This window comes from Lipotes vexillifer, unplaced genomic scaffold (assembly GCF_000442215.2).
Source record: "Lipotes vexillifer unplaced genomic scaffold, Lipotes_vexillifer_v1.1 scaffold717, whole genome shotgun sequence".
In the NCBI taxonomy this organism is placed as follows: domain Eukaryota; kingdom Metazoa; phylum Chordata; class Mammalia; order Artiodactyla; family Lipotidae; genus Lipotes; species Lipotes vexillifer.
Window position 1 is genome coordinate 2,004,709 of NW_006798707.1, and position 24,510 is coordinate 2,029,218.

General features: G+C 40.1%; 1 protein-coding gene across 3 annotated transcripts in view; it reads left to right on the plus strand.

The window, feature by feature from the left end:
* The window catches only part of BABAM2 (BRISC and BRCA1 A complex member 2), a 441,510-nt gene that overhangs the window by 224,865 nt on the left and 192,135 nt on the right, over window positions 1–24,510 (plus strand). For all 3 annotated transcript variants that reach the window (XM_007470862.1, XM_007470863.1, XM_007470864.1), the window contains exon 7: window positions 8,561–8,670. In XM_007470862.1, coding sequence (XP_007470924.1) covers window positions 8,561–8,670 — 110 coding nt within the window. The remainder of the gene's footprint in view (window positions 1–8,560; window positions 8,671–24,510) is intronic.

The window sequence follows — 24,510 nt, forward strand, 5'->3', positions numbered from 1 at the left end:
CCCCCCCCCCCCCCACCGCCCCACAACCTCTAACCCTCTGGAGAGAAGGCTCCATTTTACACACCTTTTAGTCAATGCTGTGATTATTCAAAGAAAGTTGGTGGTTCTCAAGGCTATGTCTGTTAGGTATAATAACGGTTGGGACAGTAGTTGACCAATGAAATCTTGATCATCATTATTTTAAAAGAGTCAGGAATTTTTTTCCCCAAAGTTGTTTGCACAACATGTGTTTCAATTTAGTTTTATAAACAGAAGCTATAACCAACATATTAAGGTTAAGTACAGCTTCACAAGCAGATTCCTGCATAAATGAGAGCAGTGAAATGGTTTTTGTTTATGAAACTAATAAGCAAGATATATTAAAAAAAAAAAACCCTAACCCCATGCTGTATCGTGACATCTCATAGTAATGAACTCAAGATGTCACTTTTAGAAAACACGGGTAGGTGACAGCAGCTCTTTCCTGGTATCCTGGACTCCCCTTCTAAGAGCTGGCTGTTTCAAGAACATCGTAGTTATCCTTTCCCGACCCAACAATCAGCTCTTCTTATTTCCACTGAGTACAGTTAGTTAATCATAGAGTGTGCCTAATCGTACAGAACTGAAGGAAGATTGATTTTATGGCTTAGAACTCCACAACCCTCATCAGTGTTCTTGGGGAAGCCATCCTCTTTCCTTCGCTGAGTCTGTGTGAAGATGTCAAACAAATACATTTTATTTGGCATGGTGACCTTTATAGCTTTTAGTCTTCATACTCTTAAAATTTCAAATTTCTTGCTCCACAGTTTCTAAAAGTAAACATTAAAACGCATAAAGCATATACTCCTCAATTAGTTTTGAATACCCGTTGGTGCAGGCAGGATAGTCTATTTGGGATAAAAAGGGAATAAGAAATGGCTGCTTATGTTGCTCATGGTCGTTTGGAGCACACAGGATTTAGACACTAAATGGAGGACAAGTACGTGTATAGTAAATCTCTGCTATCTTTTCTGCATGTGGGTTTTCCAAGTTTTTTATACCTTTGAGCACTGATACTGAGTCTTTTCTTTGTGCCCAACAGCATGCCAGTGGGTATAGCATCGTGGCTAAAAGTCCAGGTTCTGAGTCAGCATACATGGGTTCAGAATTCATTTTCACCATTTAATCACTTTCAAGCCTCAGTTTCTTCATCTGCAAATGTACAATAATAGTGCCTACCTTATAAGGCTGTTATGGCAATTGTATGAGATAATGCATAGAAAGCACTAAGGAAAGTGACTATTGAATAAACACTGAATAAATGTCAGCTGTTGTTATTAGACATAATAGGAAGTAGGAGATCTCTACCCTGCCCTCAAGAAATTCACAGTCTGTTTGGAATTTAAAATATACACTGCTTAAACAGCATGGGGAATTCATGAGGCAACATGTAAAAACTACCAAGGGTAGACATAGATCACACTGCAGTTGAAAGGAATCTTAATGGAGCAAGTGAATTTACAATCAGAGTTAAAGAAATTAAAGTCACTGGGACTTCCCTGGCGGTCCAGTGGTTAAGACGTCACCTTCCAATGCAGGGGGTGCGGGTTCGATCCCTGGTCGGGGAGCTAAGATCCCACATGCCTCACGGCCAAAAAAACCAAAACATAAAACAGAAGCAATATTGTAACAAATTCAATAAAGCCTTTAAAAAATGGACCACATTAAAAAAAAATCTTTAAAAAGAAAAATGAAATTAAAGTCACACCAATTAAGGAGAGAAAGAGCATTTTTAAATTGTGCTTTATTTTTTAATTGAAATATAGTTGATGTACAATATTATGTTACCTTCAAGTATACTACATAGTGACTTGACATCTGCATACATTATGAAATGATCACTACAATATTATTGACCATATTCCTTATCCTGTATCTTATATCCCTGTGGCTTATTTATTTTATAACTGGAGGTTTGTACCTCTTAATCCCCTTCACCTATTCTGCCCTTCCCAACCCCCTCAAGAGAAAGAGCTTTTTGATAAGGGAAATGGCAAGTGCAAAAGTGTTAGTCAAGATCTAGTAAGATATATGGGGAGTGGCCCGGTTTGTCTGGACTAAGCAGAGGGAATCTTTTTACTCCCATTTCTATTTGGAGAAACCAAATCAGACGTAACTCTCTTAAACGCTACCTTCACAAGATATATCAATATATCAAAGTAATTTTTAGGCAAGAACTCAGTATGTGGTGAGATAAACAGTAACTAGGCCTTCAGAACCCCAACCCCAGTGCTGCAACCCCTGCTGCATGGAACGGAGGGGCCCAGGGCCAGGAGCCACACCAGCAGGCAAAAGGGCCCCACAGGACGAGACGCCCATTGATTCCTTACTCTTGTATCCATTTTGCTTTCCGACTACACTGCCTTTCCTTGCACTTGTATATTTCCCAGCACTTTGATGAAGAGGAAATGACCTGATTTCAAAAAAAATGACCAAGGTCTTTATTGGACAGAGACCCCGTAGCAGTGAGACCAAGGTTTTCTGTTAGGTACATCGTTTTCCTTGTTCTTGCATATTTCTTTTGCTTAGATTTAATTCAAGTCCCTAGCATGTTCATTGTCATGTCTTAATGCTAGTAGAATACAAATTCAAATTTTGACTGGGACTGCTTATGCTGATATATAATACAGTGAGTCAAGAGGGCTTTTTATCCTAAATCTCCTGTCTCAAGTAATGAGTGTCCATAAGCTGTCTTTGAACACTCTCTTGAAACTTCCATTCCCTCCTCACTCCTTGCCCTCTTCCCCTGCTTTCATTTTTCTCCGTAATATTTGTAACATATTATCTCTTTTCCTTACTTTGTTAAATGTTTGTTAAATGAACGGTAGCATCATGAGAGTCTTATTCTCTTACTTGAAAAAACTTGACTTTGAAAAATCTAAATTTATGTAATTTGATGACGAATCTGTAATATCAAAATACTGGGCCTCTAAAGTACAAACCTCACTTAGTATATTTTAAAATAAGGTTCTGTTTTGGGAATTTTTAATTTGCTTACATCTTTTCAAAAGCTCATAGCTTTTGTATAATGAGGTGCTTACTCAGACCTAGTTTTTTCGCCCTAGGAATCATGATTAATCCTGGGTTTTGTTTAATATCATTTAAAATGTAACTCAAAATGGTTCTTACTCTATTTTTGACAGACAGTATAATAGCTTCCTTATAGTCTTTATGTCCACAAACTGGTTTTGCTAGTAATGGTTATAGCTTTGTTGTAAACCTTTTTGAATTGAGAAATACAGTGGCTTTACAGTCTTCCTATGTAACATGTGGTTTGTAATATATATTGTCCAGCTAATGTCTATCACCAATTAGTTAATTGATAGTTTGTTCCTGTACTGACACTCAACATATAGGGGCTTGTTTAATGGCTGCTTTCCTCACTTGGAAAATTAGCATATCAAAAAGGTACAACATAATGATAAATTGTACTTGTGTTTGCTTTCATTTCCAAGGCTAATTATTGTCTTTTCTACACCCTTTTGATATTTGCAATGAGCAGCGATTGAGAATAGGTGTTTAGATAAACCATTATGACTTAAGCAGAATGTTAACTTTTATTAGTCGGTATATCCTTCGCTTACCTATGGTTCAGCTTTGAGTTTTCTTTGATAAAATCTTAAGTAGTCATAGATTTAAGGAACTAAAGAGATAAATATTGAGAATCTTTCTAGCAAAAAGCATTTTCTGTTTTACTCCATTATTTCCTCATTCTTACAGTCATTCCTGCATTAATTCAGTTTTTTTCAACCAATTTGCTATATATTTACTATGTTCCAGACACTGGGGATACAAAAATGAACAGGAAAAACTCCCAGCCTGCAAGGAACTCACCATCTAGTGACTATTCACTGCAAGCCGTATTCACAGCCAAGTGCCGAGCCAAATCCATAGTTAGTTTTCAGGAAAATATCATGGCCATTATTGCCTCACCCTATGTATATCAGTGCCTGACATGCTTTTATAAAGGTAGGAGTCAGTAATTTTTTTTTTTTTTTGGCTTCAGCAGATTCGGCGTCTTTCCCCCATTTTAGCTTGTTGCAGTTTCAAATGGCGCAGATAGAAAGCCCTGAAAATGTATACTTATACATTTTTAAATGTCCCCTACTACACTGTAACCACCCCCTGTTTTCTAAATGCTGCCATTAGTGGTTACAATAATCATCTGTAATGTTAGCTTCTAAGAGCCATGGTACAAGAGCTTCTTTTATAATTTCCCAGATGGAAAGGAACACATGTACAATCCTGTTAGAGCTGCAGAAACTGGAAACAGCTCTGTGTGGATTTGTATTTTTGGAACTCTTTGGGCTTATTTAAGCTCTCAAAGTCAAACTTACGTATCCATTAGGAATCAAATACCAACTCGGGGAAAACTCACATGCCACACCAAGGGGAATAAATCATATTAAAGTAGTTCGTAAAAGGAACTCCTGGAAACAACTATTTTCATATTCAGAGTAATGTTTCGTGTACTTTTTGCAGGATGCCAGATAATAAATGTTGATTATATAAACCAGGGTCATTCCGGTTGTTTGGAGGACTGTCTCTGAGCATTTCTGTTCTTTGCTTAAATAGTAGTGAAATGAGAAGTTAAAAAGCAGGAAAGGGAAATAATTATAAATTATCCATAGGCATATGGAATGAAGCTGTTAATTAAAAGGGTTTTTGGTGGCCCCAAGTTTTGCAGTGTTTTTTTGTTTTTACAGAGTTTTGTGACTTGAGGTCAGAGCCTTGACCTTTAACAAGGAAACTTAGTCATTGGGGAAAGGTCAATTCATTGTTAGTTCTTTTTTTATTGTCTCTCTTAAGATGACCAGCCTAACTTGAAAAGGGGCCTACTTCTACACTTAGATTATAAAAGGAATTTGTTCCTCGGCTTCCCTGATGGCACAGTGATTAAGAATCCGCCTGCCAATGCAGGGGACACCGGTTCAAGCCCTGATCCGGGAAGATCCCACATGGCGTGGAGCAGCTAAGCCTGTGAGCCACAACTGCTGAGCCTGCACTCTAGAGCCTGCAAGCCACAACTACTGAGCCTGCGCGCCACAACTACTGAAGCCTGCGTGCTCTAGGGCCTGTACTCTGCAACGAGAGAAGCCACCGCAGTAAGAAGCCCACGCACTGCAACGAAGAGTGGCCCCCTCTCGCTCTAGCTAGAGAAAGCCCACGCGCAGCAACGAAGACCCAATGCAGACAAAAATAAATAAGTAAATAAATTTATTTAAAAAAATAAAATAAAATGAATTTGTCCCTCTGAATGTGAATTTTTTCAAGCTTAGCTTCAACCTTATTTTAGATATTTTATGAGTTTTAGAGTCATATAATTACATAGTTTCTATTTGCTGAGACTATAAGTATTTTTAAAATTTTCCATCCTTACTTTGCAGAAAGGAATATTCAAGGTTGGATTCTTTATCATCTATGAAAGAGCAAAAAGTGATAGATAAACTCAGACTCCCAATCTTGGCTTTCCTTTTAAAACCACTAGTTCTAGGGACCTTGGTGTACCTGGGGGGATGGTGCGGGGAGAGGACAGGAGCAAGGAGCCAGTACTTAGTTTCCAGACATCACTGGTGACAGCAACTTTTGTAAAGCAGGTTGCTGAAAATCACTAGGAGTGGAGAAAAACGGTTAGGAATTAACATTAAATTGTTTATTGATTTATCCATTCAGCAGACATTGAGTGGTTTCTGTGTTCCAGGCACTGTACTAAGATCACCCTTGTACGTACTTCCTGTGTCATACCACCTAAAAATATATTCCAGATATACATGTGTATTGCAAATCTACATGTAAAAATAAAATTGTAACAGTGTTAGATGAAAAACTAGGAAAATGGTTAAACAACCCCTGAGTTATTAACCAGATTGAACTCTATAGAAATCTAAATTTTCTTCTGATGTCAGAAGAGCCCCTAGACAAAGTCAGAAGTCAAAAAGAGAAAATATGTATAATACACGTGATAGACAAGGGTTAGTAAATCTAATACACAGCAATAACAAAAAAAGTCTAAGAACCTTTAAGCAGAATGGGTAAAGGATTTGTTGGGAAATTTTACAGGAGAAACGTAAATGACCAGTAAGCAAGTGAAAAAAAATTGCCCAGCTTCATTCATTGAGTCTAAATTGAGATACCATTTTCCAGCTATCAGATTGCCAACATTAAATTAAAGAGTGACAACAGCCAGTGTTGTCCAGTGACTCAGGATGAACGGAAAGAGGCTCTCTCTCATACTGATGCAAACTCACGGGTCCAAATGTGAACTGCTGCAAAATTTTTAGAAAAACAATCTATTAAACTCTATTAAAATGTAAAATATTTATAACCTTTGACCCAACAGCTGAGTTTTAGTTATCTCCTAAGAAATATGAATCCCACTAGTAAAGGGTGTGTATACAAGGATATTTATTGTAGCATGATCAAGTAGCTAAGAACTACAAACAACCTGAATGTCTGTTGCTAGGGGAATGGTTAAATAAAAAATAAATCCATGCCGTGGAATATTATGTGGCTATTTAGAAAGCAGTTGGTAGAGTCCTGTGTATAATATGACTCCATTAGGGAAAACAAAACACAGGGTTAAAGAGTTATTTATATGCAAGTGTGTGTGTGTGTTTATGATCATAGAAAAAGCTGTTTAAGGCCACATAGACGGTTACTATTGGTTACCTTGAAAAGTGAGGGTGGAAATGCTTTTTCTTTTAAAAACTTCTGTATCATTTGACTAGTTACAACAAGGCTAAATTTTGTAATGTAGAACGAAAAGACAGTTGAGAAGTTATAAAAGAGAGAATGAAAAGGGAAGGGTAAGTGGCCAGGAGACAGAAGAAGACCAGGAGAGTATAGTTTCTTAGAAGCAAGAAAGAGAATTTCCCGAGGAGAGAGATTTCCATGTCAACTACTGTTTAGAGATCAAGTAAGGTAAGGACCGAGAGGCATTTGCTGTGTTTAGTGGCTGCCTGTGGGAAGAAGTAGGGTCAGAAGGCTACTCTAGTGGGCTAAGGGGAGGCTAAGAAGAGGGGAGGGAGTGAGGCAGGGAGTGTGGACCACTCTTTCAGCAGTCTGTGCAGGGGAGGAGAGAGAGAACCCAGGGAACTAGGTAGAGTGATTCTTTTCTTTCTTTTTAAAATTTTTATATTTTAAGATGGGAGAGACTTCTGGTCCTTGTCCCTATGTATACTTGCCACACTTGTGCATCCTATAGACACAATAGAAGGCAGAGCAAGGACACTGAAGATGCTAGAGGTGAGCAGGTGAGCATGATGTCCAGCTTCCTAGGATGCAGGAGAAACAGGGCTGAGTTAGTTTTAGATCAAAAGAAGGACTTCATATCTGATATTCTGACAGCTCACGGTCAGTGATTCTTAAAGTCTGGGCTGGGACCCTCCTAGGATGGCTGCTGAGCCCTCCTGAGGATCTGTGAACTGATTCGGAAATGTGGGTCAGTTCTCACTGGTCCTTCGGGGTGAAAGATGTGCAATGCTATTAATTTTTTTAAAAAACCTACATTTGACTTGGAGCCACTATCAACCAGAAATAAATTATTAAGGGTTTTTAAAATTTGCTATTCACAAATTGAAATCAACATGCAACGAGAATTTATTCTAATTTGGTATTTTCTTCTGGCAGTCTGGCAAATACTCAGTGCTTGGCAGTAATCATAAAGCACATGCACATAGTTGTAAATCCCACAATTTTAATTCAGGACAATTCAGTGTATCATCCATGTTGGTTTGGGTTGGTTATGACATTCGATTGTTGCTATTCTTGCTTTTTAATTATAAATTACAGTAAGTTTAGCTTTATCATTATCAGTCTAGTTTATTGTGGGTTGTTTGGTTAACCTCTCAATATTTCTTGATACATATTTGGATCAACAATGTTTTTGTCATAATATTCTTATAACTAGCCTTTTAAGATATATATGTCTTGTGGTTCCCATATGAATCATCCATAATCATTTTGCTAAAGCAGATATATACATTAACACCCTGCCATTTGCATGTACAGTGGAATACTTCATAGTGATATGCTTCTTGGTAATGTTTGCCATTTAAATAACTTATATTATCAAGGTAGATATAATAAAATTACTGGGTATTTTAAGATTTTGTTGTTGTCTAGTGATATAAATCATGTTTATAATGCATCTTCATCCTAGGAAAAGTAAATTTTAAGCCATTTGTATGTATTATGGAAATTATAAGCCATTATATATCTTGCTAGCAGCATGATTACTGTAATTTGTTAACTATGTTTTGTCTAATTCTTTGTTATCACCAGATTCACTTTTCCCCTCTTGGAATGTGGGAACAAGTGAAATTGGTGGCAGTCTTTTTCTCACTGTGGTAGGCTTTGGTCAGAAAGTTTGAAAGCTGTCACTCTAAAAGAGTGACTAGGAAGGTGGTGATAGATGTGTGGCGTCTTGAAACCAGGTAACTCACACCTCTGGTCTCATTGCTAGTGGGCTGTAAGCTGGTCACCTGAAAGATGTCATGAGAGAAGGAACTGATGGCATTGTGTTTTTCACTAACCGTTTAAGGATGTGAATGAAGACCCGGGAGAAGATGTGGCCCTCCTTTCTGTCAGTTTTGAGGACACTGAAGCTACTCAGGTGTATCCTAAGCTGTACTTGTCCCCCCGAATTGAACAGTAAGTATCCGTGTCATTTATGTTATGTAGCCTGATGCTTCTCCTTGTTAATCAAACATGCTTGCTATTTCTTTTGCCACTCTTAAACTCTTAAAGTGACTTCCCTTTATTGACTTTTGTTTTCTTAAAAATGAATTATATTGAGAGTTTAGATTTCAGAGTAAATGCAGTTAGTATTTGCAACTGTGATCTTTGGATGAGACTTAGTTGTGCAGTTTGTGATATGAATACTGTGCCTGGTAGACTGGATTCACAATTGTGACTCCTTCCAAATGCCCCTGAGTATGTATGGTTACCCGAAAGAGGACTGCTGAACAGCATCCTATGCAATTTCTTGTGTATTTGTAATGCTTACAGTTGTTTGCAAACATGTAACCAGTATCCTGACAGTATTAACTTATTCAGATTAGTGACGGGAATAGAATAAGCAGATAGCTTAAAACGAGGACAAGTTCGAATTATTTTTCTGTGTTGAAATAGTTCTATATAACTTTATACAGCATTCAGGCTACATGGTACAAGTAGTTTATTTTATTTTATTTTATTTTTTTAACATCTTTATTGGAGTATAATTGCTTTAGAATTATGTTGTGTTAGTTTCTGCTGTATAACAAAGTGAATCAGCTATATGTATACATGTATCCCCATATCCCCTCCCTCTTGCGTCTCCCTCCCACCCTCCCTATCCCACCCCTCTAGGTGGTCACAAAGCACCGAGCTGATCTCCCTGTGCTATGCGGCTGCTTCCCACTAGCTATCTGTTTTACATTGGGTAGTGTATATATGTCAATGCCACTCTCTCACTTCGTCCCAGCTTACCCTTCCCCCTCCCTGTGTCCTCAAGTCCATTGTCTCCATCTGCATCTTTGTTCCTGTCCTGCTCCTAGGTTCTTCAGAACCTTTTTTTTTTTTTTTGGATTGCGCATATATGTGTTAGCATACGGTATTTGTTTTTCCCTTTCTGACTTACTTCGCTTTGTATGACAGACTCTAGGTCCATCCACCTCATTACAAATAGCTCAATTTCGTTTCTTTTTATGGCTGAGTAATATTGCATTGTATATATGTGCCACATCTTCTTTATCCATTCATCTGTCGGTGGACACTTAGGTTGCTTCCATGTCCTGGCTACTGTAAATAGAGCTGCAATGAACATTGTGGTACATGACTCTTTTTGAATTATCGTTTTCTCAGGGTATATGCCCAGTAGTGGGATTGCTGGGTCGTATGGTAGTTCTATTTTTAGTTTCTTAAGGAACCTCCATACTGTTCTCCACAGTGGCTGTGTCAATTTACATTCCCACCAACAGTGCAAGAGGGTTCCCTCTTCTCCACACCCTCTCCAGCATTTATTGTTTCTAGATTTTTTGATGCTGGCCATTCTGGCTGGTGTGAGGTGATACCTCATTGTAGTTTTGATTTGCATTTCTCTAACGATTACTGATGCTGAGCATCCTTTCATGTGTTTGTTGGCAATCTGTATATCTTCCTTGGAGAAATGTCTATTTAGGTCTTCTGCCCATTTTTGGATTGGGTTTGTTTTTTTGATATTGAGCTGCATGAGCTGCTTGTATATTTTGGAGATTAAGCCTTTGTCAGTTGCTTCGTTTGCAAATATTTTCTCCCATTCTGAGGGTTTTGTTTTTGTCTTGTTTATGGCTTCTTTTGCTGTGCAAAAGCTTTTAAGTTTCATTAGGTCCCATTTGTTTTTATTTCCATTTCTCTAGGAGGTGGGTCAAAAAGGATCGTGCGGTGATTTATGTCATAGAGTGTTCTGCCTATGTTTTCCTCTAAGAGTTTTATAGTGTCTTTCCTTACATTTAGGTCTTTAATGCATTTTGAGGTTTTTTTGTGTATGGTGTTACGGACTGTTCTAATTTCATTCTTTTACATGTAGCTGTCCAGTTTTCCCAGCACCACTTATTGAAGAGGCTGTCTTTTCTCCATTGTATATTCTTACCTCCTTTATCAAAGATAAGGTGACCATATGTGTGTGGGTTTAACTGGGCTTTCTATCCTGTTCCATTGATCTGTGTTTCTGTTTTTGTGCCAGTACCATACGGTCTTGAGCACTGTAGCTTTGTAGTATAGTCTGAAGTCAGGGAGCCTGATTGCTCCAGCTCCGTTTTTCGTTCTCAAGATTGCTTTGCCTATTTGGGGTCTTTTGTGTTTCCATACAAATTGTGAAATTTTTTGTTCTAGTTCTGTGAAAAATGCCATTGACAGTTTGATAGAGATTGCATTGAATCAGTAGATTGCTTTGGGTAGTGTAGTCATTCTCACAGTGTTGATTCCTCCAGTCCAAGAACGTGGTATATCTCTCCATCTGTTTGTATTATGTTTCATTTATTTCATCAGTGTCTTATAGTTTTCTGCATACAGGTCTTTTGTCTCCTTAGGTAAGTTTATTCCTAGGTATTTTATTCTTTTTGTTGCAGTGGTAAGTGGGAGTGTTTCCTTAATTTCTCTTTCAGATTTTTCATCATTAGTGTATAGGAATGCAAGAGATTTCTGTGCATTAATTTTCTATCCTGCTACTTTACCAAAAGCATTGATTAGCTCTAGTAGTTTTCTGGTAGCATCTTTAGGATACTCTATGTATAGTATCATGTCATCTGCAAACAGTGACAGTTTTACTTCTTCTTTTCTGATTTGGATTCCTTTTATTTCTTTTTCTTCTCTGATTGCTGTGGCTAAAACTTCAAAACTATGTTGAATAAGAGTGGTGAGAGTGGGCAACCTTGTCTTGTTCCTGATCTTAGTGGAAATTGTTTCAGTTTTTCACCATTGAGAACGACGTTGGCTGTGGGTTTGTCATATATGGCCTTAATTATGTTGAGGTAAGTTCCCTCTATGCCTACTTTCAGGAGGGTTTTTATCGTAAATGGGTGTTGAATTATCTTATGGTTTTTATCCTTCAATTTGTTAATATGGTGTATCACATTGATTGATTTGCCTATATTGAAGAATCATTGCATTCCTGGGATAAACCCCACTTGATCATGGTGTATGATCCTTTTAATGTGCTGTTGGATTCCATTTGCTAGTATATTGTTGAGGATTTTTGCATCTATGTTCATCAGTGATATTGGCCTGCAGTTTTCTTTTTTTGTGACATTTTGTCTGGTTTTGGTATCAGGGTGATGGTGGCCAGGTAGAATGAGTTTGGGAGTGTTTCTCCGTCTGCTATATTTTGGAGGAGTTTGAGGACAGGTGTTAGCTCTTCTCTAAATGTTTGATAGAATTCGCCTGTGAAGCCATGTGGTCCTGGGCTTTTGTTGGTTGGAAGATTTTTAATCACAGTTTCAATTTCAGTGCTTGTGATTGGTCAGTTCATATTTTCTGTTTCTTCCTGTTTCAGTCTTGGAAGGTTGTGCATTTCTAAGAATTTGTCCATTTCTTCCAGGTTGTCCATTTTATTGGCGTATAGCTGCTTGTAGTAATCTCTCATGATCCTTTGTATTTCTGCAGTGTCAGTTGTTACTTCTCCTTTTTCATTTCTGATTCTATTGATTTGAGTCTTCTCCCTTTTTTTCTTGATGAGTCTGGCTAATGTTTTATCAATTTTGTTTATCTTCTCAAAGAACCAGCGTTCAGTTTTACTGATCTTTGCTATCGTTTCCTTCATTTCTTTTTCATTTATTTCTGATCTGTTCTTTATGATTTCTTTCCTTCTGCTAACTTTGGGGTTTTTTTGTTCTTCTTCTAATTGCCTTAGGTGTAGGGTTGGGTTGTTTTGAGATTTTTCTTGTGTCTTGAGGTAGGATTGTATTGCTATACACTTTCCTCTTAGAACTGCTTTCGCTGCATCCCATAGGTTTTGGGTCATCATGTTTTCATTGTCATTTGTTTCTAGGTATTTTTTGATTTGCTCCTTGATTTCTTCAGTGATCTCTTGGTTATTTAGTAATGTATTGTTTAGCCTCCATGTGTTTGTATTTTTTGCAGTTTTTTTCCTGTAATTGATATTTAGTCTCATAGTGTTGTGGTAAGAAAAGATATTTGATACGATATTAATTTTTTAAAATTTACCAAGGCTTTATTTGTGACCCAAGATATGGTCTATTCTGGCGAATGTTCCATGAGCACTTGAGAAGCAAGTGTATTCTGTTTTTTTTGGATGGAATGTCCTATCAATATCAATTAAGTCCATCTTGTTTAATGTATCATTTAAAGCTTGTGTTTCCTTATTTTCATTTCAGATGATCAGTCCATTGGTGAAAGTGGGGTGTTAAAATCCCCTACTATTATTGTGTTACTGTCGATTTCCCCTTTTATGGCTGTTATCATTTGCCTTGTGTATTGAGGTGCCCTATGTTGGGTGCATAAATATTTACTATTTTTATATCTTCTTCTTGGATTGATCCCTTGATCATTATGTAGTGTCCTTCTTTGTCTCTTGCAATAGTCTTTATTTTAAAGTCTATTTTGTCTGATATGAGAATTGCTACTCCAGCTTTCTTTTGATTTCCATTTGCATGGCATATCTTTTTCCATCTCTTCACTTTCAGTCTGTATGTGTCCCTAGGTCTGAAGTGGGTCTTCTGTGGACAGCATATATACGGGTCTTGTTTTTGTATCCATTAAGCCGGTTTGTGTCTTTTGGTCGGAGCATTTAATCCATTTACATTTAAGGTAATTATCGATATGTATATTCCTGTTACCATTTTCTTAATTGTTTTGAGTTTGTTATTGTAAGTCTTTTCCTTCTATTGTGTTTCCTGCCTAGAGAAGTTCCTTTAGCATTTGTTGTAAAGCTGGTCTGGTGGTGCTGAATTCTCTTCGCTTTTGCCTGTCTGTAAAGGTTTTAATTTCTCTGTCTAATCTGAATGAGATCCTTGCTGGGTAGAGTCATCTTGGTTGTAGGTTTTTCCCTTTTATCACTTTCAATAGGTCCTGCTACTCCCTTCTGGCTTGCAGAGTTTCTGCTGAAAGATCAGCTGTTAACCTTATGGGGATTCCCTTGTATGTTAATTGTTGCTTTTCCCTTGCTGCTTTTTTTTTTTTTTCTTGCGTTATGTGGGCCTCTCACTGTTGTGGCCCCTCCCATTTGCGGAGCACAGGCTCCGGACGCGCAGGCCCAGCGGCCACGGCCCACGGGCCCAGCCGCTCCGCGGCACGCGGGATCCTCCCGAAACGGGGCACGAACCCGCGCCCCCCGCATCGGCAGGCGGACCCTCAAGCACTGCGCCACCAGGGAAGCCCCCCCTTGCTGCTTTTAATATTTTTTCTTTGCATTTAATTTTTGATAGTTTGATTAATATGTGTCTTGGCGTGTTTCTCCTGGGATTTATCCTGTATGGGACTCTCTGTGCTTCCATACTTGATTGACTATTTCCTTTCCCCTATTAGGGAAGTCTTCAACTGTAATCTCTTCAAATACTCTCTCAGTCCCTTTCTTTTTCTCTTCTTCTTCTTCTGGGACCCCTGTAATTTGACTCTTGGTGCATTTAATGTTGTCCCAGAGGTCTCTGAGACTGTCCTCAATTCTTTTCATTCAATTTTCTTTATTCTGCTATGTGGTAGTTATTCCCACTATTTTATCTTCCTGGTCACTTATCCGTTCTTTGCCTCAGTTATTCTGCTATTGATTCACTCTAGAGAATTTTAAATTTCATTTATTTTGTTGTTCATCACTGTTTGTTTGCTCTTTAGTTCTTCTAGGTCCTTTTTAAACGTTTCTTGTAATTTCTCCGATTCTCGATCATCTTTACTCTCATTACTCTGAATATTTTTTCAGGTAGACTGCCTGTTTCCTCTTCATTTGTTTGGTCTGGTGGGTGTTTACTTTGCTTCTTCATCTGCTGCGTGTTTCTCTGTCTTCTCATTTTGCTTAACTTACTGTGTTTAGGGTCTTCTTTTCGCAGGCTGCAGGTTTGTAGTTCCCATTGTTTCTGTGTCTGCCCCCAGTGGGTGAAGCTGGGTCAGTGGGTTGTGTAGGCTTTCTGGTGGAGGGGACTGGTGCCTGTGTTCTGGGGGATGAGGCTGGATCTTGTCTTTCTGGTGGGCAGGACTGCGTCTGGTAGTGTGTTTTGGGGCGTTTGTGAACGTATTGTGATTTTAGGCAGCCTCTCTGCTAATGGGTGGGGTTGTATTCCTGTCTTGCTAGTTGTTTGGCATGGGGTGACCAGCACTGGAGCTTGTTGCTCGTTGAGTGGCGCTGGTTCTTAGTGTTGAGATGGAGGTCTCTGTGAGAGTTCTCGCTGATTGATATTACGTGGGGCCGGGAGGTCTCTGGTGGCCCAATGTCCTGAACTCGGCTCTCCCACCTCAGAGTCTCAGGCCTGACCCCCGACCGGAGTGCCAAGACCCTGTCTGTCACATGGCTGAGAAGAAAAGGGAGGAACAAAAGAAAGAAAGAAAAATAAATAAATAAAATTTAAAAAATAATTAAAATAAAGAAATATTATTACAAAATTTTTTTAATTAAAAGGATTTTTTTAAGTAAGAAAAAAAAGGAAGAGAGCAACCAAACCAATAAACAAATCCACCAATGATAACAAGTGCTAAGAACTATACTGAGATAAACATAAGAATCAGAAACTAGTCAGTTGCACACAGCAAACCCCAAGTCTACAGTTGCTCCCAAAGTTCACCGCCTCAATTTTGGGATGATTTGTTGTCTATTCAGGTATTCTACAGTTGCAGGGTACATCCAGCTGATTGTGGAGATTTAATCCCCTGCTTCTGAGGCTGCTGGGAGAAATTTCCCTTTCTCTTCTTTGTTCGCACAGCTCCTGGGGTTCAGCCTTGGATATGGCCCCGCCTCTGCATGTAGGTGACCCTCTGGCATCTCTTTTTGGCCCAGACAGGAGGGGATTAAGGGGCGGCTGAATAGGGGGCTCTGGCTCACTCAGGCCGGGGGGAGGGAGGGCTACGGAATGCGGGGCGAGCCTGTGGCGGGAGAGGCCGGCATGACGTTGCACCAGCCTGAGGCGCACCGTGTGTTCTCCCGGGGAAGTTGTCCCTGGATCACGGGACCCTGGCAGTGGCGGGCTGCACAGGCTACTGGGAGGGGAAGTGTGGATAGTGACCTGTGCTTGCACACAGGATTCTTGGTGGCTGCAGCAGCAGCCTTAGCATCTCATGCCCGTCTCTGGTGTCCACACTGATAGTCACGGCTCACACCCGTCGCTGCAGCTCGTTTAGGCGGTGATCGGAATCCCCTCTCCTCGCGCACCCTGAAACAATGGTCTCTTGCCTCTTAGGTAGTTCCAAACTTTTTCCCAGACTCCCTCCCGCTAGCTGTGGAGCACCAGCCCCCTTCAGGCTGTGTTCACACAGCCAACCCCAGTTCTCTCCCTGGGATCTGACCTCTGAAGCCCGAGCCTCAGCTCCCAGCCCCTGCCCGCCCCGGCGGGTGAGCAGACAAGCCTCTCGGGCTGGTGAGTGCTGGTCGGCACCGCTCCTCTTTGCGGGAATCTCTCTGCTTTGCCCTCCGCACGCCTGTTGCTGTACTTTCCTCTGTGGCTCCGAAGCTCCCTGCTCCACCACCCGCAGTCTCCGCCCGTGAAGGACCTTCCTAGTGTGTGGAAACCTTTGCTCCTTCACATCTCCCTCCAGAGGGGCAGGTCCCGTCCCTATGCTTTTGTCTCTAATTTTTCTGTTTTCTTTTGCCCTCCCCAGGTACGTGGGGAGTTTCTTGCCTTTGGGAGGTGTGAGGTCTTCTGCCAGCGTTCAGTAGATGTTCTGTAGGAGCTGTTCCACATGTAGATGTATTTTTGATCTATTTGTGGGGAGGAAGGTGATCTCCATGTCTTACTCCTCTGCCATCTTGAAGGCCCTGTGGTACAAGTAGTTTAATATCACGTTTGTGTTTTGACTCAATAACTTTATTCATCAGTAATGAATCTTAAAAGGACTAGCCTTGCAACATGCTTATTGTTGGCTAAAATTCTTTACTAGCTTATTCTACTTCAAAGGAAGTTGAGGTTCATCGAAAATGGATTGTAAGCAGATTTGGTTGGGAACTTTTGACAGGACAGATTTTTCATCAGCAGAGAGAGTTTTTACAGACCAATTGAAATGTATTATTAAAATTCTCTGTAAGTCATTTAGTCAGGGTTGGCTGATTTCTGTCTGAGATGTGGTCACCATCCACATTCATGTACTAAGCTATTTTCACCCCCTCTGTCCTTAGTTGCTTTAATTTATGAATCATGGACATACCGTCTTACACACTGATAAAAGACATGGCTGTTTATCCTCAAATATGGAAGATTATGAGCATTAATAACCCACAGGCATTCTCTCCTCTATTTATATACATGACAGCACCTAGAACAGGATCTTTTTTACTTTTTTTTTTTTTTAACATCTTTATTGGGGTATAATTGCTTTACAATGGTGTGTTAGTTTCTGCTTTATAACAGAGTGAATCAGTTATACATATACATATGTTCCCATATCTCTTCCCTCTTTGTCTCCCTCCCTCCCACCCTCCCTATCCCACCCCTCCAGACAGCCACAAAGAACCGAGCCGGTTTCCCTGTGCCATGCGGCTGCTTCCCACTGGCTATCTACCTTACGTTTGTTAGTATATATATGTCCATGTCTCTCTCTCGCCCTAACACACCTCACCCTTCCCCCTCCCCATATCCTCAAGTCTGTTCTCCAGTAGGTCTCTGTCTTTATTCCTGTTTTACCCCTAGGTTCTTCATAACATTTTTTTTTCTTAAATTCCATATATATGTGTTAGCATACGGTATTTGTCCTTCTCTTTCTGACTTACTTCACTCTGTATGACAGACTCTAGATCTATCCACCTCATTACAAATAGCTCAATTTCGTTTCTTTTTATGGCTGAGTAATATTCCATTGTATATATGTGCCACATCTTCTTTATCCATTCATCCGACGACGGGCACTTAGGTTGTTTCCATCTCCGGGCTATTGTAAATAGAGCTGCAATGAACATTTTGGTACATGACTCTTTCTGAATTCTGGTTTCCTCAGGGTATATACCTAGTAGTGGGATTGCTGGGTCATATGGTAGTTCTATTTGTAGTTTTTTAAGGAACCTCCATACTGTTCTCCATAGTGGCTGAACCAATTCACATTCCCACCAGCAGTGCAAGAGTGTTCCCTTTTCTCCACACCCTCTCCAGCATTTATTGTTTCTAGATTTTTTGATGATGGCCATTCTGACTGGTGTGAGATGATATCTCATTGTAGTTTTGATTTGCATTTCTCTAATGATTAATGATGTTGAGCATTCTTTCATGTGTTTGTTGGCAGTCTGTATATCTTCTTTGGAGAAATGTCTATTTAGGTCTTCTGCCCATTTTTGGATTGGGTTGTTTATTTTTTTGTTATTGAGCTGCATGAGCTGCCTGTAAATTTTAGAGATTAATCCTTTGTCAGTTGATTCATTTGCAAATATTTTCTCCCATTCTGAGGGCTGTCTTTTGGTCTTGTTTATGGTTTCCTTTGCTGTGCAAAAGCTTTGAAGTTTCATTAGGTCCCATTTGTTTATTTTTGTTTTTATCTCCATTACTCTAGGAGATGGGTCAAGAAGGATCTTGCTGTGATTTATGTCATAGAGTGTTCTGCCTATGTTTTCCTCTAAGAGTTTGATAGTTTCTGGCCTTACATTTAGGTCTTTAATCCATTTTGAGCTTATTTTTGTGTATGGTGTTAGGGAGTGATCTAATCTCATACTTTTACATGTACCTGTCCAGTTTTCCCAGCACCACTTATTGAAGAGGCTGTCCTTTCTCCACTGTACATTCCTGCCACCTTTATCAAAGATAAGGTGACCATATGTGCATGGGTTTATCTCTGGGCTTTCTATCCTATTCCATTGATCTATCTTTCTGTTTTTGTGCCAGTACCATACTGTCTTGATTACTGTAGCTTTGTAGTATAGTCTGAAGTCAGGCAGCCTGATTCCTCCAGCTCCATTTTTTGTTCTCAAGATTGCTTTGGCTATTCGGGGTCTTTTGTGTTTCCATACAAATTGTGAAATTTTTTGTAGAACAGGATCTTACAGTAACAGGCGCTCAATGAATGTTTTCATTTATAACTGAAAATACTGACCCATAGCAGTAAGAGGCCAAAGGGTGTTGAAGGCAGTACAGTGAAGTGGTAACAGGCAAGTGTTCCAGGGTTAAGCATATCTGGTTTAAACCTGGGTTCTGTCACTTAGCAGCTGGCAAAATAGGTAACATCTTTGAACTTGTTTCCTCATCTGTAAAATAGGGGTAATAATACCTATTTCATAGTGTTGTTTTGAGCATTCTATTAAATACTGTTCATAAAGCATTAACTGCAGTGCCTGACACTATAGCAAGTAGTAGCTATTAATGTTATTATCACTGATATAGTTTACAGGAGAAGAGTGAGTGACTGAGTGAGTAGGTTAGTGGTTAGTAGGACAAGTTGGGGCAGAAAAGGAGAGGATGAGTAAACAAGTGAGTAGCCACTCAGTACATACATAATGAGTGAAATTAAGAAGGTATTTTGGTGATGACAAAAAAGAGTTATCAATAAAACATCACAAGATGTGGGTAATAAGAATGTATCATTAAGCTGCAGCCAAGAATTTGCCAGCTCAGAAAAGCAGTGTTGCCAGCATCCACATTAATTTTCTTTGAAGTGATTGCACCTACTTTGCAAGTAAACTTGCTAATAAAATATTTCTCACTCTAAAAGTCAAAGATATGAGGGGAAAAATTATTGGTGAAGGGAATATTTTAAAAGCGATTTCCTATTTCTAAAATCTAACTTTCTACATTTACCCCCCTCTTTTTGTGTTAAGAACTGGCCACAGCTTACTTTTCCAGATCAGTTTCCAGTCATTTCCCCTTCTGTAGCCTGTGCTTCACTTGAAGTTTTCTTAATTCACATGTCCTCTCTTGCCTCCGTGCCTTTGCTAAAGCTGTTACCTCCATGTAAAATCCCTTCTCTAATGCCCTCTTTGCATTGAAATATTATACATTTTCTAAGGCCTTAATCAAATGCCATCTACCACCCATTTTCCCTGAGCACAATTAGTCTAGCCTTCCCCTGAGTTCTTATAACACTGAATTTATATCACTCTTATACTCTGACCACCATAGATTTAGTTAGTGGTGTGCGTTTTTTTTTTTTTTTTTTTTTTTTTTATTTTTAAAAAAAATCAAGGGCAAGGAACACGTCTTTTCATTCCTTTAATGCTTTTACGAATGCAGTACACAGTAAATAATAGCAAATGATAGTAAATAATTGTCAGTGTTCTAGGTCAGTAGGTAATTCTCACAAGAAAATGTGAAGATGCTGCACTGAGAAGTTGTACAGTTTTCCTGGTTGATATAAGTTCACTTAGTAGAGCTGCATTTGTAATACCAAAGGAAAATGAACAAAAGTTATGCCCTTCAGTAGAAGTTGTAAAAATGAGGTTTTAGAGAAAGCTTAAAATGGAAAGTGGCCAAATTGTGGTATGACCTTCTAAAGGCTTACATAGTTGCTAAAGTTATTAATATCTTTGGTTAACTCTTGCAGAGTTCAGAGCATAGAAAAGAAGTAATGTCATTTCATTAAGGCCAAGGTCATAGGATAGACTATAGGAACTGAGTGAAGAGAGGTTGGTACTATCTTTGATATTGTGTTAAGCTCTCATTTGTTTTCTGTGTTTCATGCTATCCTGTCAACTTTTAACTATCGAGGCATTGATTATAGAGTCAGACTTGGAGAGTTCTTTCTGGAGTCATGGGAAAAGCATCCCATGTGGGCCCGCCCGAAGCTGATGCCAGAAGCTTGCCCTAGCCGAGGCTTGTACTCTTTTTGGCTTCTGCTGTGGCTCTTTCTAGGAAGTTCCAAGTCCCATGCAGTGTATTTGACAGGCAGAGGCCCAGGAGACCAATAGCCTGATCCACATTAGGTAAAAATTGTCAAGAAAAGGCTCTCCATGGGCGTGGAAGGATATCTTGAGCTTGGGAGATACCCCATTTTAGTCTGGCTGATATATCCCTGCCCCAGCTTGTCTGTGCAGTAGGCAAGTGCTCACGTTAACTAGTCTCAGAAGTAGGAGAGGGCTACTTTGGGGTCTTGTCATCAGATGTAAGGAAAGGGATCATTTACTGTACCCTAAAGATTTCTAGGGACATGGATACCAACTGCCCCCAAATTAGAGACTGCCACAAACGGGAACATCTGTCAGAGACATTGGGTAGAAAACTCCCAAGTGTATTATAATTTATGAAGCTCTGCAATGCAATCTCACTTCAGAAGTCTGTCCTGGAATTTTTGTCTGGTGTTTCTGGCAGCGCTGGAAAGCATGACTGACTGGTCGCCTTTATAGTGTTTAGATGCGTGTTGTTTCCTGGTCTCCCACTGTGTGCGTATATGGCTTGCAAAGTAAACGCTTCTGAGAACTTTGTGTTCTTCTCCAACAAGGGACATTTATGAAATGCACGTATTTCAGGGTCCATACATTTGTTTTCCAAGGAACCAAAACCAGTCAGTTGAATTAGACACAAAGGACTGTTCATTAAATTAAAAAAAGTTAGTGGTAAAGTATGCAAAAAAAGCTAGTGGTAAGTTATGAAAATTAAATTTTGGTTGAATAATAGGAGTGGGGGGGGTGGGGACTAGATTCCAAACCAGTTGGCTTTTTTTCCTGGCCTAAAAGCTGGAATCGTAGGATAACGTCATCAGAGCTGGCACTAAACGTGCTCTACCTTCCCCTCCTCCCCAGACTGCTGGCAGTTCTGGTGGTGACACTGGAGGTTAAATGGGCAGCAGAGAATGCACAGTTCTCTTCCCCAAAAGGTGTGGGCCCTTTCCTTGGCTTGAGCTGGTTTGTGGGAGTAGTTTGAAGAAAACCAACTCGTCACTCCCTGTGCTGTTCCCACTCTGTGCATAAAAAGAGGACTTCAGCCCCTGAGGCGCACCAGGTGGCATCTTTCACAAGTACAGAATTTGTTTTTAGAACTTTGTGTTGTTGAGTTCCAGCCCCGCCTTGGAAATAAATACTCAAAGCTTACCAGCCCACAGACACCATTAGTGAGGCCTGTGTGCCTGCAAATATCCATGCATTCATTCTTTCAGGCAAAAAAACGCAGTGAAAAGTGACCAAGTGTAAGGCCCTTTGCTAGATGCTTCAAAATGAAATATGGCTTATGCCCTTAGTTTGCTTATAATCAGTAAGGGAGGTAAGAACAAATAGGACACGTTCCAACTTGTATATAGAAAAAGCATGATTAGATTTGGCATTAGAAGTCCTCTGTCCCTCCACTTGCGAGCTGGCAGTCTTGCTCAAGATACTTAACCTTTTGGAGCCTCATTTCGTCTTCTGTAAAGGGGGATAAATCTTAGCCTGCAGTTTCATCCACTCCAAGGTGGGATATATATGAAAGTGCCTACTGTAGTGTGCGACTCATGGTTGATGTTCAGTTAGTGCTTCTTGAGTTGTATAAACACCTAAGAAAAGACATTAACTACTGAAAGACTTCAAGACTTCTTCCCTCTTCAAGGGAAGAGGAGGAGATCACATTTCCAATCAATTTGTGAGGAGGGGACTTTGGAAAACTTTGGAAGTGTGGCGCTTCCAATGCAGTGTGGCTTTTCTAGAGATTAAATATGTAATACTGTAACAATAAAAATGTATTTGTTTTGTGCTTTGAAATGTTCAACTTGCTTTAAGATTTAGCATCCCATCTGATATTCATGATAATATTCCTAGCATGAGGTTTTTTTTTTTTTTTTTTTTTGCGGTACGCGGGCCTCTCACTGTTGTGGCCTCTCCCGTTGCGGAGCACAGGCTCCGGACGCGCAGGCTCAGCGGCCACGGCTCACGGGCCCAGCCGCTCCACGGCATGTGGGATCTTCCCGGACCGGGGCACGAACCCGTGTCCCCTGCATTGGTAGGCGGACTCTCAACCACTGCGCCACCAGGGAAGCCCGAGGTTTTTTTTTTTAATCGAAGTATAGTTGATTTACAATGTTGTGTTAATTTCTGCTGTACAGCCAAGTGACTCAGTTATACATATATATATATATATATATATATATATTCTTTTTTTATATTATTTTCCATTATGGTTTATCATAGGATATTGAATATAGCTTCCTGTGCTATACAGTAGGTCCTTGTTATTTATACATTCTGTATATAAAAGCTCACATCTGCTAACCCCCAACCTCCCACTCCATCCCTCCCCCAAGCCCCTCCCCCTTGGCAACCACAAGTCTGTTCGCTATGTCTGTAAGTCTGTTTCTGTTTTGTAGGTAGGTTCATTTGTGTCATATTCTAGATTCCACATATAAGTCATATCATATGGTATTTGTCTTTCTCCTTCTGACTTACTTCACTTAGTATGATAATCTCTAGGTCCATCCATGTTGCTGCAAATGGCCTTATTTCGTTCCTTTTTATTGCTGAGTAGTATTCCATTGTATATATGTACGACAATTTCTTTATCCATTCATCCGTCGATGAACATTTAGGTTGTTTCCGTGTCTTAGCTGTTGTGAATAGTCTAGCATGAGTTTGATAATACATCTTTTTCCCTCTAAAACCTGGAGTTCTTAGACCCTTCCTAGCATCCTTCACTGCCTTTACTTCCTTTTCCAACCCATTAAATTATACTAAATTATGTTTCCCGTGATTCCACCCCTAGGCCTCTTTCATGGCCTCCCCTCTTTGTAGATGACCCTCAAATCCCTATTTCTAATCCCAGCTTTTCTCCCTGTTTACAGATCTGCTTTTCTAGCCACTTGATAGACACATCCTTTTGTGTGTTCAGTTGACACCTCAAATTCAAAGTGTCTAAAACCAAACTCATCATTCCTCCAGTAGATGAGTGTTTTCTGCTTCACGGCCTTCTTTCTGTTCACAGCACTCTCATGGTCTTCGGTGCCCAGGTGCTGCATCTCAAGGGCAATAGCCAGCCCACTGTTTTATACTAGAAACGCTGTCTCCACAATGTCTCTATTTTTGTCATTCCTCCTGTCATTTCACTTCAGTCCTTCAATTGCCATGTCTCCTGATGGCCTTGTAACTGTTCCTCCTATTTCAGCTTATTTTCCACAAAACTCTCACTATCTTCTTGAAGTAAGTTCCGGTCATGTAGTGTCCTTTCCTTGCTCCACACCACCAGTGCCTCCCTGTTACCAACTGAATTAAGTACAGCTCTCTCATCATCCAAAGTATTCTCTGTTTTAATCCCAGCTTGCCTTTCCACCCTGATCTGGCTTCTATATATTTCCTGTTGTTCAGCCAAACTGGTTTTTTGTGTGTGATTTCCTGTGAACACCCTTTGTACTTTTTTCATTGTTGTATCCTTGCTTGGACTGCTTCTTGTACTAGAACACTGAATTTATTTTCCTCTCCGATAGGGTCTGTCCTCTTCATTCTTCTCCATCGCCATCTTCTCCGTGGAACTTTTCTGCCCACCACCACCTGCCTCTCCAGCATGACTGCACTCTCCCCTCCTGTGTTTGTGCCTCTATTATCATAGTGTTTCCCTGGACTATAAACTCTATAAGGGCGGGCTTCTTTTTCCAGCAGTTGAGGGTTGGTGAGCCACAGCCCACCTCCTGCCAAGCTGGCCCTGCCCTTGGGTCCCACATGAGCTCAGCCACAGTCACCACATATTGGACTCCCTGGTGGGGCAGAAAGCTTTGGACCTGTTGGATCCCTGTGCATGCAAAGGCAAGTGGTTTCCCATTGTTGTTTCTTGTTGCTGTGCTTTGTGGCTAGCCAGGAGGCTTGTTTCCCCGTGAACCCTGGCCTTGTTTCTGAGAGGTGGAGCTTTATTTTGTAGGAGTGGCTTATCAGCTGAATCCTGGAAGTGGTACATACGCTTCTGATCTAATGTGACCTGTCATCTACTCCTGCTGTGGCCTTTCCAGCCTCTC